The sequence below is a fragment of the Panthera tigris genome, chromosome B4 (assembly GCF_018350195.1).
Source record: "Panthera tigris isolate Pti1 chromosome B4, P.tigris_Pti1_mat1.1, whole genome shotgun sequence".
NCBI lineage: Eukaryota > Metazoa > Chordata > Mammalia > Carnivora > Felidae > Panthera > Panthera tigris.
This window is the reverse complement of record NC_056666.1, coordinates 41,294,724-41,312,554: the sequence shown is the minus strand read 5'-3', so window position 1 is coordinate 41,312,554 and position 17,831 is coordinate 41,294,724. Positions and strand designations below refer to the sequence as shown.

At 55.4% G+C, this 17,831-nt stretch overlaps 2 protein-coding genes across 4 annotated transcripts; both read right to left on the bottom strand.

Annotated features, from left to right (window-relative positions):
• Positions 1 to 28: 28 nt before the first annotated feature.
• On the bottom strand, positions 29 to 3,895 carry TPI1 (triosephosphate isomerase 1). Its single transcript, XM_042991682.1, has 7 exons — positions 3,655 to 3,895; positions 2,342 to 2,465; positions 2,142 to 2,226; positions 1,934 to 2,066; positions 1,545 to 1,630; positions 732 to 819; positions 29 to 641 (listed from the first exon to the last, which is right to left on the bottom strand). The coding sequence occupies exons 1-7, from the start codon at positions 3,878 to 3,880 to the stop codon at positions 523 to 525; spliced, it is 861 nt and encodes a 286-aa protein (XP_042847616.1). The 5' UTR covers positions 3,881 to 3,895; the 3' UTR covers positions 29 to 522.
• A 746-nt stretch (positions 3,896 to 4,641) lies between these two features.
• USP5 (ubiquitin specific peptidase 5) lies at positions 4,642 to 17,803 on the bottom strand. 3 transcript variants are annotated; one of them, XM_042991678.1, is made up of 20 exons: positions 17,594 to 17,803; positions 14,712 to 14,837; positions 14,380 to 14,446; positions 14,052 to 14,185; positions 13,752 to 13,897; positions 13,327 to 13,511; positions 12,763 to 12,857; positions 11,904 to 12,097; positions 11,106 to 11,177; positions 10,746 to 10,833; positions 10,491 to 10,616; positions 9,835 to 9,988; positions 9,335 to 9,509; positions 8,610 to 8,698; positions 7,794 to 7,985; positions 7,119 to 7,262; positions 6,896 to 7,041; positions 6,522 to 6,675; positions 6,152 to 6,236; positions 4,642 to 5,291 (listed from the first exon to the last, which is right to left on the bottom strand). In XM_042991678.1, exons 1-20 carry the CDS (start codon positions 17,801 to 17,803, stop codon positions 5,198 to 5,200), a joined length of 2,676 nt encoding a protein of 891 aa, XP_042847612.1. In that variant the 3' UTR covers positions 4,642 to 5,197. The 3 variants fall into 3 exon arrangements, with proteins under 3 accessions (XP_042847612.1, XP_042847613.1, XP_042847614.1); XM_042991679.1 differs by having other exon boundaries at positions 7,863 to 7,985; XM_042991680.1 differs by lacking the exon at positions 17,594 to 17,803 and adding an exon at positions 17,069 to 17,152.
• Positions 17,804 to 17,831: the final 28 nt, after the last annotated feature.

Genomic DNA, 17,831 nt, shown 5'->3' with positions numbered 1-17,831 from the left:
GACAGTGAAGAAGGACACACCACAAGGCTTAGTGCCAGGTGTTTATTTCCCCCACACGTGGGACTGCTCACATATACAACACACACAGGCGTTGGCACCATGGGAGAGAACAGCACCCCTGGCCTCTGAGGGGAGAACAGGACTTTCTCTCAGCCCTTGGCCTCATGGTGGGAGATGGGAGAGGAGGATGGCTTCTCTCTCCTGCCCTCACTTGGGGACCGAGCGGGGACCCATGAGCAAATTCCACCCCTTCCACCTCTCAGCCAAGGAGGAGCCACCTTGGTGACCTGTTTAGTTCCAACCACTATAGTCAGTGGAGAAGGGATTGGCCTGGTCCCAACCATTACAGGGTAAGGTGTAAACAGTAAGGAAGAGGTATAGTTTGGCCACGAGGGGGGCAGGTGACACCATCAGAAGCATGTGCGGGGTGGGGATGTGTGTGGGGGGATAGGAGCACAGTCACTGGGCTTCTGAGCTACCTAGTCCCTGGCTTAGCAGGAAGAGGAGGGGAGACGGATGGGCTTATTGTTTGGCATTGATGATATCCACAAACTCAGGCTTGAGGGAAGCCCCGCCCACGAGGAAGCCATCCACATCAGGCTGGCTTGCCAGTTCCTTGCAGGTTGCCCCAGTCACAGAACCTGGGAACGGAGAAGAGAGAGGGAATTGTCAGGGATGGGATAGGAGGGCTGAGTCCACCCCCATCTCAGGCTGGAGCCAAACCCACTTACCTCCATAGATGATACGGGTGCTCTGAGCCACCGCGTCAGAGACATTGGACTTAAGCCATCCCCGGAGCTTTTCATGTACTTCCTGGGCCTAAAACAAGACCCCAGACTATGTAAGCCTCTTTCTGCCTTTCACTCAAAGGCTAAAAGACCCTGGGCCCCACTGAAGAGAGGCAATGTGGTTTTGGAACAAGAACCCTGAGATCTGGGTCAGAATACCACAGCTCCAATTCCACCCAGGCCCTGGAATAGATGTCCTTGGACAAATCACTCTCCTTCTCTAGGCTTGGCAGGGGGTGGGGGGTGGGGGTGGGGGTCTTCATTATTATCATTATTATTTGGGGGAGATTTTATTTGTTTTTATTTTTTATTTTTTTATTTATTTTTTTTTTAATTTTTTTAAACATTTATTTATTTTTGAGACAGAGAGAGACAGAGCATGAACGGGGGAGGGTCAGAGAGAGGGAGTCACAGAATCTGAAACAGGCTCCAGGTTCTGAGCTGTCAGCACAGAGCCCGACGCGGGGCCCAAACTCACGGACCGCGAGATCATGATCTGAGCCGAAGTCCGCCGCTCAACGGACTGAGCCACCCAGGCGCCCCGAGATTTTATTTTTTAAAGTAATCTCTATACCCAATGTGGGACTTGAACTCATGACCCCGAGATCAGAGAATCAGACGCACTACCGACTGGGCCAGGCAGATGCGCTGGGGGCTCCTGTCTTTAAAATGAGGGGTTGGCTCAGGTGATCTCTGTGGCAGTCTAGTCCTACTGAGGCAGGGTAAGATAAGGGCAGAATTCCTGGGCTTGGTTACCTGTTGGGGTGTTGCAGTCTTGCCAGTACCAATGGCCCATACAGGCTCATAGGCCAGGACAACCTTGCTCCAGTCCTTGACATTATCTGTGGGACAGAGATCACAGATGGAAGGGTGAACGGGAAGGAGCTATCCAGCCCACAGCCCAGGGAATGATGAATGATGGTGGCCTAATGCCCCCTGGTGGTTGTTGGAGGAACTCCAAGTGGCATCTATACCATCCACGCAGGAACAGAAGTGGTATGGATGATGCAAGGGTTCTAACCTTCCTCCTTCCTTTCCTGTATCAGCATGGGATGGGGATCAAATTAGGCTGCAGGGCATCTCACCCCACCTTCTGTGCCTCCATAGCCCTGTCCAGGCTCAAAGGTCCCTTTCTACTGAGTTACCTGCGATGACCTTGGTTTGCTCGAAAACGACCTTCTCAGTGATGCCAGCTTCCCTCTCATCTAGCTTCTCCCCGATGCAAGCGATTACTCCAAGTCCCTCTGCCAGGGCGTGGGCCACTTTCTGTCCAATCAGCTGTTGAGTAACAGATTTGGTGAAGACGCCCCTCTTGGAATAAGGAATCTCCTACCTCCTCTCCTGATTACTAACCTCGTCAGACTCCCCAAAGACATGCCTTCTCTCCGAGTGCCCCAGGACTACCCACGTGGCTCCACAGTCTTTGATCATGCCAGGGCTAAAGGAAGAGACAGAAAGCCATGCTTCAGCAGAGAGCCCACCCTTTGGCTTTCCCCTCAATGAGGAAAGTGAGGGCAGAGCCCCCACACACCCCTCTCCTGCCTGCATCTCACCTGATCTCCCCAGTAAAGGCTCCATTAGTCACTTTGTAGCAGTTCTGCGCAGCCACAGCAATCTTGGGATCTAGCTTCTGCCTGGCAAAGTCGATGTAGGTGGTGGGGGGTGCACAAACCACTTCTGGAGAGAAGACAGCACAAGGGGATGAAGTCATAAGGAAGCCATTCTCCAGACTCCCATCTTGGGTTTTGGAGTCCCCTCACCTGATTTCTTAGTTCTGCTTTCCACTCCTTTTCATCCCGGCAGGATAACATTTGTCCACTTGCCAGTTCAAGCTGGGCCTGTACCCAACTCCTTGAGCCTTCCAGGTGTCCCTGGGAGGCCATGGCCCTTGCCCTGCCCTCTGCTCTTTAACAGCTGTGGTTCTGATTTCCCCAGGCTATTCTGGGCCTGGGCACCTCCTAGACTCAGCATTCTCTTGGAGCCAACCACGCCTCCCTTCTAAAATAGCCCATCCTTACCACCCCCAGGCAAGGATTTTTAGCAAAAGCAGAAGCAGCCAACTCCTGGGTTTGCACTGGGGTCTTTGGGGAATAAACCAGGGCCCGTTTTGATGAGGCCCGTGGTTCTGTGATTTAGGTGAGTGGGAGGGTAAAGACTCTGCCCGTGGGTGGCAGTGAGATGACTAGCTCATAGAGAGGCCTTGTGCTTTCCCGTTTCCGGCCTGGAGAAAAGTGTAGGATAGCTCCTCATTCCCAAATGGCCCATCTTGTTTAGCACCTGCTCAGCCCCTTCGTCGGAAGGCAGCAGTCATCCAGGCTGCCGAGGGCAAAGGATAGAGCGTGTAGTTCAGCAGGCCGCAGCCGCTAGTCTGGGGAACTCGGCCCTCCCAGCGAGGAGCAGGGAGGAGTCGTGGGCTACGTGCGGCGGCGCACGGAGCAGACGGTCGAGGGGGCAGGTAGCTGGAACCCTGCACGCAGGCTCAGCCTCCTCCCCCACACTCTATGGCTGTCACCAGCCTCCTGCGATCGTCCGCAGGGGCTCCGCTCCTATCCCCGGCTCCTGTTGGGTGCAGCCCAAGCCCGCGCCCCGGGGCCATCTTCCTCCCGGTGACCTAAGAAATCCCTTCCCGCCCCGCGGTCGGAGGGCACCATTAAATGTGGCCCCACCTTTCTTCCTCCGACGCACCCCCGGTATTGCGGCTGCAGGGACGAAGTCCGGACCCCCCAATAGCCCTTATCCTCACCCCTGCATCCGGGTCCACGCGGACACCCGGCTAACCGAGCTCGGGAGAGGGCGCTGCCACGCCCGACCTTCCCCACACCCCGGCCCCGGCCCCGATCCCGACCCCGACCGGGCGAGGGCTTACCGGTGTCGGCCGGCACCTTGGCCGCGTTCAGAGTGGTGATGAGTTCCCCCAGGTTTTTCTTCCGCCCATTCATCTTCCAGTTCCCCCCGACGAAGAACTTCCTGGAGGGCGCCATGGCGCTGGAACTGACACACTGAAGGTCAGTATCACCGCGCAGCCGCTGCCACTGCCCTCTTATATAGAGGGCCGTGAGGCAGAACTCCGCCTTCTCCCCGCCCTCGGCCATGGTTAGCCCGGCCCCCAGTCTGGAAATCCTTCCCGCCGCCGCCCCCACCACCTCCCTCCCGCCGCCGGTGTTGCAATGTTCTGACGTTGCCCCCGTTATTGTAGCAACGTTCCAGGGGCGTCCGGGGGCTCAGTGGCTTCAGCATCCATTGCGTGACTTTTGGGAGAAGGCGAGAACCTGCACTCAGAAGAGCCCCCGCTTCACGACTACAGTCTCCCAGAGGGCCAGAGGTGGCCTGAGATCACATTGCTCGCTGGACGGAGGAGGCTGTGAGGGGCACCTCTCCAACTCTGAGAAAAAGCCCTCCCTTCCCCTGTCAGAGGGGGAAGGACCGCCCACATTGCCTAAAAAACTGGGCCGCTAAGAGGGAAGCAGTTCAGAACCCCCCCACCCCTCCTCCTCTGGGTGTCCCACTCTCTGCTCCAGCTGGCCAACCCAACACACCGCAGGGCCTAGCGGATCTGGGACACTTGGGAAATACCCACTTGGGCCCCCTCCCAGGGAGACCGCCGGAAGGAAAGCGGGGCTCTTCACCCCCCATCTTTGCTCTGACAGCCCCCACCCCTCCGCCGTCTTCTTTTGCCCTAGTGCTCACTTCACCTCGTCTCACACCCAATTTCCCAAGAGTTCTAGAACTAGTGAAAAGTTGAGAAGTGCCAACGGAGGCGGCAAGGGGCAGGAGAGTGTGCGTGGGGTCGGGGGGGAACCTGGCAGACCCACTCACCTGCTAATCTCCCTTAAGGTATCAAACAGGACACAACTTAGCCATTGTACTTTTATTCACATCGTGTATTTTGGCATTTTCCAGAGAAGGGCAGGGAAGAGACAGGGTGGGGGAAAGACGGGCGGGAGGGCGAGGGGGATCCCCATTTCCCTCCCAGCCCTCCTTGCCTGACCACACAGGGAGCAAACACAAAGGGGGAGGGGAGGCACAGGCGCCCCCTCCTGTGGAAGAGGCTGCACAAAGCTACACCCACGCGCACACACAAACAAGCCCCCCTCCACACCAGGGGCCGGCAGGATTACACAGAGAAGCAGAGCACTGTGGGTTCAAGGGGCGGGGAAAGCAACAAAGTCTCCTCACTGACAGGTGGCCAGCCCCTCCCATCCCCTTCCTGCCCTATCCCCAAAGTCTCTGGAGTGTCCCCCGCTTTGCCTGGCCATTCTCCTATGGCCTCTAGCTTCTTCCCTGCTGCTGAGGACAAAAAGAAAAAGGGAACAGAGCAGGGGTGGGGCTGAAGTCCATTCCTCAGCCCCTGTCCCGCATGCCAGATGGTCTGTCCCCTGTCCTCAGTGGTAAGGGGTCAGGGCAGGCTCTTAGCTGGCCACTCTCTGGTAGAAGTAGATGTAGCCCAGGTCCTTGGGCGGCTTCTCAGAGGCACACACTTTCTGGTCATTGTAGATCACCCATCTGGGGAAGCAGGGGAGGGAGGAGAAGGATGAACACACAGGGCATCCACTCTGCATCAGCTTAGTCTCTGACATAGCCCCTGGTCTTGGTCCTGCTGATTCTGGAGCACAGGTTCCCAACATTCTCAGCCTGGGCCCCCACAACCTACAGTCTAGCTGCTACCTGCCTGAAGGGGGCATCCCGTTCTCATTCCCTACTCCAAGCCTTCAAATCCTCCAGTATCTCTACAGCCACCCCCACCCAGTCCTGCCAGGCCCCCGTCAGGTCCACAAACTTTTTCTCTAAAGGGCTGCACAGTAAATAGTTTAGGTTTTGGAGGCCATCCGGTCTCCGACACAATGACTCAATTCTCCTGTTGCAGCATGAAAACAGCCACAAATGATACATATGTGAGTTAAGTGCGGTTATGTTCATTAAAACTTTATTTCTGGGGCTCCTGGGTGGCTCAGTCAGTTAAGCGTCTGACTCTTGATTTCGGCTCAGGTCATGATCTCACAGTTCATGAGTTGGAGTCCCGTGTCCAGCTCTGCACTGACAGCACAGAGCCTGCTTGGGATTCTCTCTCTCCCTCTCTCTCTGCCCCTCCCCCTGCTCATGCACACTCTCTCTCTCTCTCTCAAAAATAAAACTTAAAAATAAAAATAAACCCTTTATTTACAAAAGCAGGTGGCCAGATGCAGCACTTGGGCTGTAGTTTGCCGATCCCTGCTGTCAAACATTCTAAAAATGTGTGGTGTATCTGTGCCCCCCACTCAGCAGGCCTTTGCCTTCTCCTGCAAATATTCTAAGGGCTCCAAGGATGCTCCCACTCATTCTCACCACCGCTCCCCAGTTTGGAAGGTACACGGCCAGCCCCTCACCTGCCTTCCTTCTTGATGTGGCAGACATAGTGACCACACATGGTAGAGGTGCCCATGTGGCTGATGAAGGCAAAGAGCTGATACTCTAGAGAAGGGGGGTGCAGAGAAGACACTGAGAGGAATCCTTGAGCGACATCCAAAGGTACATCCAACAGCTCAAACTCAGGACGCAAGTTTCAGGGAAGGTGGGGCATGTACTGAGTCACAAGTCTGTCTCCAACTCCCAGAATCCCCCCTTCAGAAGCCATGTCAGCAGAAAGAAGCTTCTGCCCCCCCCACCCGCCCCCCGCCCCCACCAGAGTTGCCTTGGAATGAGGATCTGGTAGCTGACTGGCTAGATTCCACTGGCCTGTTTCCCAAGGACACTCACTTCCAGGGCCATCCCGGACTTTAGGTCCCACTGGTACAGACTCGGAGATGGAGTCAGCAGCCGAGCGGCCCTCCGAGATGTCCATGGCGGCTTCTGCATCCAGGTCATCAATGTGACTGAAGATCCAGTCCACAGCCCTTTCTAAACTATTGTTCTTGGAAAGGAGGGAAGCATTGCTCTTTCCAACAAGTTCGGGGCAAGAAAAGCACCAGTGAACGGCTCAGCTCCTTCACCACGGCCACCAAAGGGTGGTGCCTCAGCCCTGGCCATACCACACCGGTTGCCCTCGGTCTTGTTGACAAAAGATGGAACCTCACCCGCACCCCCTTCTTTCCCACAGGCCCCCCAGTCCTCAGCCGGGGGACAGCCCATACCGTGGCCCGAAGAGCTTTCAGGGCCTGGTCCCGGGAGAAGCCCATGGAGACGATGGTGCTCACGCAGTCTTCCGGCGGGGGGTCAGCTGCCGCACTGGTGGAGCCAGGCCCGCTGGAGCCAGGCAGGATGAGGGGGTTTGCGAAATCTGCGGGGGTTGAAGGGGTTGAAGTGTGTGGGGGAGGACGGTGGCCCTGTTCCGCCCTGCTACCCACCCCCGCCTACCTGGATCGTCCATGTGTGACATGACCCAGTTCATGGCGGCCTCAGCCCCACTGTTGCCTGTGTAGTAGACAGCTTTGCGGCAGGCGTCCATAGGGAAGCCCATCTCCACCAGCTGGATAATGACGGACTCGTCCAACATGGGTGCTGTTGGGGGCAGAAGCAAGACGGTGACCCGACTCCTTGGGCCACGATCTGTTCCTTCTCCCTCCCGAAGTGCAGTCCCCCGGCCCTCTCCCAACCACCACTCCTCCCCTCCCCCCCGCCCCCGTTCCATGCATTTTTCTTCCACGGGGTGGCACCTTACTCCAGAACCTAAATGACAGCATGACATAACATGGGTCCAGCAGTACTGAAGATACAGAACTGAGGCTAAAGATCTCCCATGGAGATCTTGCCGTTTCTCACAGAATGGGCCCTATTTCTGGAGTATGATGCCTCGCCCCACCCCAAGCAATGAGGTAACGAAGTAGAGAGGCAGTTAGCCAGTGCTGCTGCAGTCCACACAGACAATGTGGCTGGGAGCACTCTACTCAGTCCTCACATCCATCAAAAGAGGGCAGGGGAAATTGGAAAGGGAGGACAGGAGAAAATACGAAGGACAGGGTCAAGGGGAGGCAGGCAGAGAAGACCCCCATCGGCAAAGGAGAGAGACAGGCAGGAAGAAGAGTCACTAACATGTCGGAGAGGAGAAGTGAGGGGAGCAGAAGGAGTCTTCGTCTTCGTTGCCATAGAAACCAAGGCTACCTTTGGGCTCATCCGGAGTGACCAGGGGTGGGGCAATGTCAGGCAGCTCCTCCTCTCCAGGCTGCAGCCCTGTACCCCTCAACTGGGAGATGTCTAGTTCCTCGGGCATCTCGATGGACACATCTGTAATTGGCATGGCAGGAAAAGGGTCACTTCAGCAGCTCCCTGGGGCCCTCCCTGAAAAAGCACTTTGGGAATCTCAAAGCCCTGCCCCATACCTTGGCCCTGCTCTGTAATAAGTTGCTGCTCAGAGCAGCACAAGTCTTAGGGGTCCTGGTGTAATACAATGGTGGGCCTGGGAATCCGGAGACCTGGATTCTAGTCCTAGATCTACCACACATGAGCTATGGACAAGGATAGGGGCTTCCCACATGTACAACAGGAAGACTTCCTACCTCTGCAGGCTCAACTGATCTAAGGAAATGAAGTTCAATTAGCAGCTCTCCAAGTCGGCAGGGGCTGTAAGACTCATGAGAACTGTTTCAAGATTATCTAAATGACAACATCTTCCCAAGTGTAAACGTAAAACTACGAAAATCGCTTTGAGTTGGAAATCACTGCTATGACAATCAAGTGCTTTCATAGTTTTAGTCTACGCTTTTCAAACGTGCCTTATCTTGAAACACTTAGGGTAATGTTTTCCTCCTTCAGAGGAAAGTTGGAGAAACACTCGTTTATACATGTTAAGGTCCCTTCTTTTTCTAGCATTTTCTGCTTCACCTCCCTCATTCGTCCCAGCCACCATACCCAGTTTCTTGGGCACCCAGTCCAAGCCGAAGGTGAACTTCTTGATCTGGATGACCAGATAGTCAGGGAAAGAGGCAAATCGTGTGGTCCTGGGGAAGAGAGAATGTCCTAGTACCCAAAGAATCCCAAAGTCCTCCTCTCCTGAAACCCCCACCCTGAGGTTCAGCCTCTCCCCAGTAGAAGCCCTGATGCCCAGAAGATACTCCACATTCTTATCTTGCCCTTGGCAGGCATCAGAGCATCTGCAGACAAGGAGCAGCAGAAGCCAGGGGCCTGTCAAAGGGTAGGGGGTGGGGGGTGGGGTGGAGTGGGGAATGGCTGAAATCCCTTGGAACCAAAGCACTCCTTCAGATCCCAAGCTTATGCTCATGACACAATTGGGCCCAAACTAAGTCCATTTGCTAGAAACCCAAATTCTGTCCACAACGGACACTACGTGCTTTCACCCTGACTGAGTGGACAAAAGGTGCACTAAAATGTGACCCCATACCACAAGAGAAGAGGGAGCCTCCGGCAGGGGCAGGACAAGGTAATATGGTCCATCATCCGAGTCTACTCCTGCCAGGGCCTCTTGATTCCCTCAGGGCCAGATTACCAGCCCCAACTGATGCTAGCTCTGAGAATCCAACCACAAAGGGACAGAAGGATGGGAGAGAGGCAGACAGAGTCTTTGGGATTACCCTGACATTGGCCCAAAACCTTGGGCGCAGACCAACTAGACTTACTTGACGGCTACTGATTTGGCCTGCAGGGCGGTGCTCCAAAAGTCGTCCACCTGCTCAGGGGCCCCATAGGCCTCCAGGCAGGAGCTGAAGGGCACCTGGGCCCGAACCAGTTCTGGTAGTGGCAGCTTCTCCTCTTCGGCTTGCCGCTTCTTTTCCTCATACTCCAGAAGCTCCTCTGGGGACAGAATTGACAGGTGAACCCTTCAGAGGGCACTGCCTCTTTCCCTCCTTAGCCCTGCCAGACTGGCTCTCTGTCCGTGACTACTTGGGCTCCTCCACTCTCCCCAAATCCACCTGACACACATCCACATACGATCTTGCCTCTCTTCCCCAGCACAGGTCTGACAAGCAAAGGTGATCCTACCTCCCCGAGATGCCCCAGCTTCGGCCCTCCAGCTGGGGGAGCAGGGCATACTGTGGGCTCCGCTCCCATTAAGGGGCCCAAGCACTCCTACACCCTGGAGCCCCACTGCACCCAGGCCTCACTGAGGGCAACCTGCCTTTGTTAAGGGCCGCGTCCATGGGCACAGGCAGCTGCATGATGTAGTCCACTCGCTGGGTGTACTTCACCTTCTCTGTGGCCAGGCACTTGATCTTTTCCTCCACCAAGAAGCGGAACACTTCGTTAGGATTTTCAGAGCTCCGGCAATTCCTCTATGGGAAAGAGGCAGGGTGGGGAGGTCTGGGCGGCCAGGGAATGAGATGGGGGCCTGAAAGGGTCACTAGGGCTCAGGGAGAGAGAGAGAGGAGCAGAAGGGAGTCTACCACTAGGAGGCTCTAGGGACTCAAGAGTAGAATCCTTCCCTAATTAGCTCCCCCTCTCCGACTCTGGTGTCTTCATGGCACTGGGAGACCGTGGTGGAACACGCTGGTATTTTTCTTTATAAGCAATAGGCATCTCCCTATCAGTTTCTTGGGTGCATCCTTCATTAGGCCGCAAGCCCATCCAGTGTAAGGATCACTGCTTGGCATTACTGTCCTCCCCAGGGGCAACTGCTACTCACAGGGAAGGCCCAGTGCATGCCCGCCGCCAGGTTCCAGGGGTGGGGCTGGTGGGGGCTGACAGGAAAGAATGAGCAGGAGGCAGAAGGGAGAGAACCACGGGCAGATGGAGGGACCATGGAGTGCCCTGCCTTGCCATCTTCCCGGCCCTTACCTCCACCATGTTGATAAGGTGAAGAAAGAACTCCTGGGCATCCTGCTGCCGGTTGGTGGAGAACTCGGGGTGACCCTTGCCAATGAGGGCCTTGAACATCCGAGGGGCAATGCCATCTTGAACTTCCTAGGCACAGCCAGGGCAGCGATTCAGCTGGGGCTCAAGTAGGCCACCAAGGGGCCTTCTTTAGACATCTCCCAGACCTCAGTTTCCCCATAATTCCAGAGCCTGAAAGGGATAGAGTCCCAGACTCACCTTTTGTTCTGGCACCTGCTCCCCATCGCCTGACTCCGGTGCTGGCTTGGAATATTCTCCCGAGAGAAGGCCATGGCCCAGTTTGGCCCTGCATTGACATCCAAGAGAACCACTTAAGCTTCAGTCAACTGTTGATCGTCTGACATCTATCTGTGCCTTTTCCTCCCCAACTCAACCCCGGCATATAGACCTCAGACAACTCTCTAGAACGTGAAAAACCTGAGATTCCCCAGGAACCCAACTCAGGGCAGACAGCATGGCCAGAGGCAAACGTCCTGAACTGCTGCCCACTCCAGGTGGTCATGGAGGAGAACGAAGGCATACAGGCTGCGAGGCTGTACACAGGACCTGGCTACATACACCTGGGTGCTGAAGTCCTGGGTAGGGTCCGTCGGGGCATTCTGGAAGATCTTCTCCAGCTTGTCCACATACCTAAGAGCCAAGAGAAGGATAATTGGAGGTGCTCTGGCATGGGTTCCAAGGAAAAGGGGACTATTATCTATTAGATTGGGGGAACAAGCAACCTTCAGAGTAGGGAGTCATGTGGTTAAAACACGGGAGTCCATTTCTTTCCAGCAACCTGCCCTTCCTCCCCTTCTCAACTATGCCAGCATGCAGTGTACCCTGATGCATTTTTTCCCCCCCGGCCTCCTCCCCAGGAGTGAGCCAGGGGAAGGGAGAAAGTTGCCTGGAACAGAACGTGTCACCACATTGCTAAGTTTTCACATGTGCATCAAGTCCTTCTCAATTAGAAAGCAGGCTCACTTATGCTCAGAATCTGCCGTTTTGGTACCTTAGTGACCCAAGCCCTCCCCTCCCCCAAGTGCTACATGTCCATGTCAGGTACTCATCTGATGTCACTGGCCTCAAGTAAAGACCACCACCTCACCCTTGAGTAGTCAGGAAGCCAGGGAGAGCCCCAGGATTTGGTGTTCTGCTCCCAGTGGGGCTTGTGTGGCTGGGTGACAGTGGGGTGGTTCTAGAACTAATGGGAGAGCGCTAGCCACAGTATAACAGGAACAAAGACGGAGCTAGCACACAGAGGTACTGAGGGTGGCTGAAGGAGGAGTGTGCCTAGAGGCTGGTGTCCAGGAGGAGAGCTGTGGAGTCAGGGGTACAGGGCCAAGGGGCCAGTCATGGGGAGAGGGCACCACTCACTTCCTCTGGAAGTCGGGGATGCTGAAGAGGACCTGGACCACGGAGTTGAGGTAGCAGCTGTTACCCAGGTTCCGGATGCCCGTGTAGCCAGGCCCAAACAGGGGCTTCAGTGGCACACTCGACTCCTGGATCAGCTCCCATTCGCCAATCCGCTGGTTCATATCTATCTCCAACTCAGTCATGGTCTTGTCCGTCTGCAAGGGAAGGGACGCTTCAGACAGGGCGAGACACTCAGCCCTGAATTTTTTACACTGATCCTTCACAGGGTCCGGGACGCTACCCTGCTGGAGCTCAGAATGTGTTCAATTATGGCCTCTAACATGGAAGACGCACTAGCTATTTCCAGTCCAAGTTCCAGAAGGCCTTGAGCGATTGTCCCGGAGGCAGTTTAGTGGTCAGGCCTCTGCCTGGGGGAGAGGAAGAAATGAATGCGAGTCCCTCCACTTGAAGTGTTTTTTTTCCATTCCGAAGCTGCCCCTTCTCACCCTTCAGGTCTCCGCTCCAGGTCTTCCTGCCATAAGCTACTGCAGCACCCTCTCGGTCTCTTTCACAGCGCCCTTCGGTTTGTGTTCATTCACTCATGTGCCTGAGCATGTGATTAATATCTGCCTTTCCATCTAGAGTGTAAGTCCCTGAAAGGCCACACCTGTCTTATTCACGCAGTGACTAGCACAGAGCAAGTACTCAGTAGTGGTCGATGAATGAATAATGGATTCTAGAAACCTTTTCAAAGGAAGCCCACATGTGTTGGGGACCGGGATAACCGTGGCAGCTCGCTCCAATGCGCTGCTTCAGCCTCAGGCGAGGCAGGGCCTGGCGGGCAGGGACGAGAAGAGTCTGAAGCTGCAAGGGGTCTCACCTTCTGCATCTTCAGCATGTCGATGCCGAAGTGGGACAGGTGCTCAGCCAGGTTGGGGTCCAGGACCATGTCATCCTCATCATAGGAGTACACATCTAGGGCAGGAGGCAGGGGTATCGTCAGAAGCGGTGGCTCTGGCCTGACCACCAGTCCCACTCCTTGCCCCGGGGTTGGGAGGGGGGGGGGGGTGGAGCGCTGGTGGGACAGAAGGATGAGCCTGTAAGGGTAACCCTCTTGGCTCCCTGACTATTGGTGAGGTCACAAGCCCTTCTGAGACTGGCTGTCAGGGAAGACGGGGTGAAAAGAGGCCAAGGGCTGGCGTTTCTTGGGGGCCCACCCCCAGGATAAGGTGCTGGGGTCAGATGGTTTGGGAAGGATACTCACTACACAGATTATCTTGGTAACCTCTAAGGAGGGGGGACTCGTATTTGGGGGGTTTAGCTGAAGCTCTAGTCTCGTCTGCAACATTCTCATTGTTTATCAAGAGGAGGTATTCCCGTGCTCCCCGAGTAACGGTTAAAGCCCACTCTAGCGTGGAGGCGGCCGGAGGAGGGGAGGGAGTACCGGCTCCATCAGGTGTGATGGTGCCCAGCTTGACGGCCAGCGGGTAGTTGGTCTCTCTGTAGTGTTCCACGGCGTGGTTGTTGCCCCCACTGCCATCGAAGTAGCGGCGGCCACAGAGAATGGAGCCGTCTGTCAGGTTGAGCCACAGGTTCTCTCTCATGTCACACTTGGAACACTTCCAGCCGCTAACCAGGAAGAAGAAAATATGCTGAACTATGGGGAGGGGGATATATGGGATTGGCCTTTCCAGTGTGAGAGCTCTCTCTGCTCCTCTCCTCTGGACGGCCCCTGGCTGAGTTCATCTCCCTCAGCGCCCCCCTCCTTAGCCTGCTCCCGATGCTCTCTCCCACCAGATCCCCCAGGAGGGTGGCCTCTTTGCCCCTGCTCTGGGGGTGGTGCCCCAAGGTGGAGGGGCCAGGCCTCACCAGGGAGGGATTCGAGCAGGGTTGTCCAGCTGCTTGAGGTTGAAGGCATGCTTAGACACCTGCCGTACTTCCCCATCCCAGGCCTGCACCTCCTGCTTGCGGGAGGCCGAGTCGGCTGACAGTAGGGCCTCCACCGCACTGGTCACCTGGGGGAAGCAGAGGGTCAGAGACGGGACCCAACCCCCGCCCTCTAGTCCCTCTAGCCCCTCAGTCTCCAGCTTTCTCAGTGCTTGCCCAAGACGTCACTGCTCTGGACCTGCCTGCCCCAGAGTCCCCGGCAGGGCAGGAAAGCATTCGTACCCGGTCTCTGACAATGTCAGGCAGTCCCCCCAACCCATCTCGGGCAATCTCCAGGTAATCCGGCAAAATAACAATCTTCACATCCTCATCATATTCATACTTCTCCTCGCTGAGGTCAAACCCGCCTTCAACACCTGGTGAGGCAGGGAAGAAGGAGGAGGGTAGAACAGCCACCACGGGTAAATGTCCCTCCTCCCAAACGGCATCTCGTTTTGTCCCCTCCAGAGCTCTAGGGCCACTGGTCAGGCCCATTCTTTGGGGGCCTTTCGAGTGCCTCTGAGGCCAGGAAAGACCAGCTCGGGAAGAACAGGGCTGAAATGGTGCTCACCAATAGCCAGCCGGGTGGGCTTCTTTCGGGGGGGGTCTCCAGTGCCTGCTGTGGTGTCCTCCTCTTTCTGCAACGAGGCAAGAAGGGCAGGATCAGCAGTGAGTGCCAGGGAAGGGACAAATGGGGAAGATGGACAGGACAGGGTGGGTTAATTTCAGAAGGGAGTGAAGCTAAATAAAACATGTGTGCTAAGTTTTAATGATACCAACAGAAACAGGCAAGAGGGGGAAATGCGGCCTCTGGGAGGTCAGAACAGAAGAGACAGATTCAAAATGAAGACCAGTGGGATGTGCCTGAAAGTCCCCGGGCCTTGCCCCCAGCTCCATGCCTACCGGGCGCCGGGTCCTCCGGAGGTGCAGGTAGACGCGCTGGCCCGTCTTGTTGAAATGTCTCTCCACATACTGTTTCCCAAAGCCCAGGAATGTGTTCATGCAGATGTAGAGGCCACCCTCAGACTCCTGCAGTGCAACAGGTAGGGGAGGAGACACAGGGAGGATGAAGCCTGGCTAGGTGGGGAAACCAAGACCTGGGGTCAGAAACTGGTTTCCACAAGAAAGGCTCTGTTCTCTACCACCATGTGGCTGTTGGCAAGTCATTTAGCCTTTTGGGACCTGGTACATGGCTAAGATTCTCCCCATTCTCCTATGACTTTGATACCAACCAACAAGGACACCAGGAGCTAAGCAACACCTGTCAGTCACCATTCCTCTTCCTTCTCGCTCCTTCTTTGGGCTTTGGAGCCTTCCAATCAATTGCAGAGAACTCCCTTTACGAGGCCAATGGGAATCAAATACCATGGACTTCCAGGGCCAGTGCTTACATTCAGAGGGAAAAAGGGTCCTTTCCCGGGAGAGGAAAGACCTGCATGTCAGACACTGAACCTACTCCCCACACACAACAAACCCTGCCTAATCTCCAGGATTCAGAAAACTTTCCAGACTGGAGGAGCAAAGATTCTAGCACCTGAACAATACACCCAGCTCCTGAGCCTGCCAGGAAGACCAGACTTCTCCTTTACAACATTCTACTAGGTCGTCAAATCCTGGTCCATGCTGAGTCCTCTCCCTCCTCTCCTGCTAAAGCCTGGAGCCAGGCTAACAGTGCCTTGTCTGGGGCTCACTGTTATACCTGGACCTGGTTCAGCAGGGACACGAAGACCAGCATTCTCCAGGCACTGCCCTGCTGCCTCCCCTCTGACCAATAACTAAATCCCGCACTGAAGTCCATCAACTGCCAACCTCAAAGCCAATCCCTCTCTAGAATAATCTAGCAATACCTGCTGAGACAACTCAAACACATATAACGCAGGGAGAAAACAGGGAGAGAAGGGTCCACCCTAAATCACAGCTAAGGAGGGAGGATGAGCTTCTCGAACACTGAGCAAGTCTCCCAGTGTCTTTGTGAATAGTGATGGATAAGGTAGAGGAGGTAACTGGAGAAAACAACAGTCTTCTTTCAGATCCAAACAACGACAGGCATCTTCTTCCTCGAATAAACGCCTCAGTGGCCTTGAAAAATTCTCTGCTGCGATATGAAAAATAGGGCACCGTCTAAGGCAGTTCTTGGTCCCATAGATTGCTCTGTACCACTCCCTAGAACAGTGTGGATTACAATGTTCATGGGCAAATGGAGCATTTTTCATCACAGGGGTCAAACAAGCTTTCTACCATAAATTGAATTTGAAGGTAATCAAACATGCTGGAAGTTGGTCAGGAAAGCAACAAGGCCACATTGGAGATCTCTTGACTTGGGATAAAAGAAGCAAAGTATAATAAGCTTACAAAAACACCATTTGGAAGCACTTCCTAAGGAGAGGCAGACAGGAGTGTGAAGAGGGAGCCACTGACTTCTACCATCTGTTGGTAATTAAGAGAAACCTTTCTCTCCTGAGAAAGACAGGACCAAGCCATGCACTTGATGAACTAGATGGCATGCAGGAGCTCTGCAGTAACCAAACTCCTCTGCTGGAAATAAAAATGCTGGGTTTCCCCAAGTCTTGGGAGCCCTGGAGCTCTGCTCTGAGCAGTCAGTCCTCTTTTGGCTCTGCCAAAGCCAGACTCCAGAGAAGCAGCACATTGTCTGAGGCCCAGATCAAAGCCTAGCAAACCAAGCAAACCACAAATCACAGTGATGATCCTGAACTGGGCCTTAGATCATGCTGCTATACTCAGCACTGGCGATGCATTAATGAAGCCTTTCCACTCTGACTTGCAGTTTTCCCTGCCACGAGCTGGTCTGGCTGAACACCCTGGGCAGGGCCCAGCGACCGCTTGACGGGAGGGGTGGTAAGGGGGGCGGATCCCAACCAGGCTGCTGTTGCCTTCTCAGCTCAGGCTCTGGCCAGGCCAAAGGCTAGTCTCTGCTTGACGGTGACACAGGAAGGCAGAACTGCAGGAAGGGAGGTTCCGGGTGGAGCCTACAAAACGTGAAGCATGGTGTGGGTGGAGGCTTTGTCTAACCAGTCAAGAGTGGGAGCGGGATGGGAAAAGGGTCTTAGTATCCTCCACGAAAGACACCGTCTCCCTGGGAATACTTTTAAAAGGGTTCCCTGTACTCTCTGTGATGGGCGGGAAAAGGGGGGCTGCGGCCATAGTTCACCTCAAAGGAGAAACGACTAGAGCTTTCCTCCCTTCTTTCCTCTCCTCCCTACCACCAATGACCCACCTCCCCGCCCCCTGTCCACATTAACCATGGGTGGAGTCTAAGTCGGCCTTTCTCAGAACCGCCCTTCTTCATGGTCACTTCCAGACTACTAGGCGCCCAGGAACTGCAATCCCCACCCTCCAACCCAAACCCCGGCCCAGAACAGTGCAGGGTCGCCCCATCCCTCCCACACGAGACTACAAAACCCGGAGAGCCGCGCGCGGCAGGCAAGGCCAACTCCCAGGCTTTCGCAGGGGTCCACTTGGGGGATGTAGTCCAGCGAGAGGGATGCGCCTCTACCTTGGAACGGCAATGAGGGGAGTGAGCGACTACGATCCCCACAGTGCTCCACGAGACGGGGAACGGGTGGGGCGGACGCGGAGGCTTCCGGGAGCGGTAGTCACACGACAGCGCCAGCTAATTAAAAGCAACGGCAGGGAGGAGCGTGGGAGACTACAAGTCCCATGGTGCATCGCAGGGAGGCGGTAGCCCAAGCCTTGCAGGCCCCGGCAGAATGACCAGGGCGATGGAAGGAAGTCGTGCTCGCTGCGGGCGTGGGGAATGGGCTTACCGGTGTGTCGAAGGAGAAGGCGCACTCGTCTTTGTGGACCCGGTCTCCAGCCTTAGGAACCCGGATCGTCGGTAATACTGACAGCAGCGCCTCCTCACTCAGCTCCGCCATGACACCGGCAGCAGCTCCTCCACACACAGCGGCTCCCACCGTTCCCAGTCCCCCACCCCCTAGTCTGGCCGTCCAATGAGCACTACTCGTTAGGTGCATGCGCTAAAAGGAGGACGCGCGAGAATGG

Bases quoted from the DNA above. Each gene is read 5' to 3' on its own strand.
- USP5 (XM_042991678.1), bottom strand. From the start codon at position 17,803: ATGCACCTAACGAGTAGTGCTCATTGGACGGCCAGACTAGGGGGTGGG. The intron at 13,512-13,751 runs GTGAGGCCTGGC...CTTCCTGGTTAG, and splicing joins CCTGCTCGAATCCCTCCCTG to CGGCTGGAAGTGTTCCAAGT. The intron at 10,617-10,745 runs GTGAGTCTGGGA...GGCTGTGCCTAG, and splicing joins AGCAGGTGCCAGAACAAAAG to GAAGTTCAAGATGGCATTGC.
- TPI1 (XM_042991682.1), bottom strand. From the start codon at position 3,880: ATGGCCGAGGGCGGGGAGAAGGCGGAGTTCTGCCTCACGGCCCTCTAT. The intron at 2,466-3,654 runs GTAAGCCCTCGC...TCTTCTCTCCAG, and splicing joins CAAGGTGCCGGCCGACACCG to AAGTGGTTTGTGCACCCCCC. The intron at 1,631-1,933 runs GTAACTCAGTAG...TCTGTCCCACAG, and splicing joins GCAAACCAAGGTCATCGCAG to ATAATGTCAAGGACTGGAGC.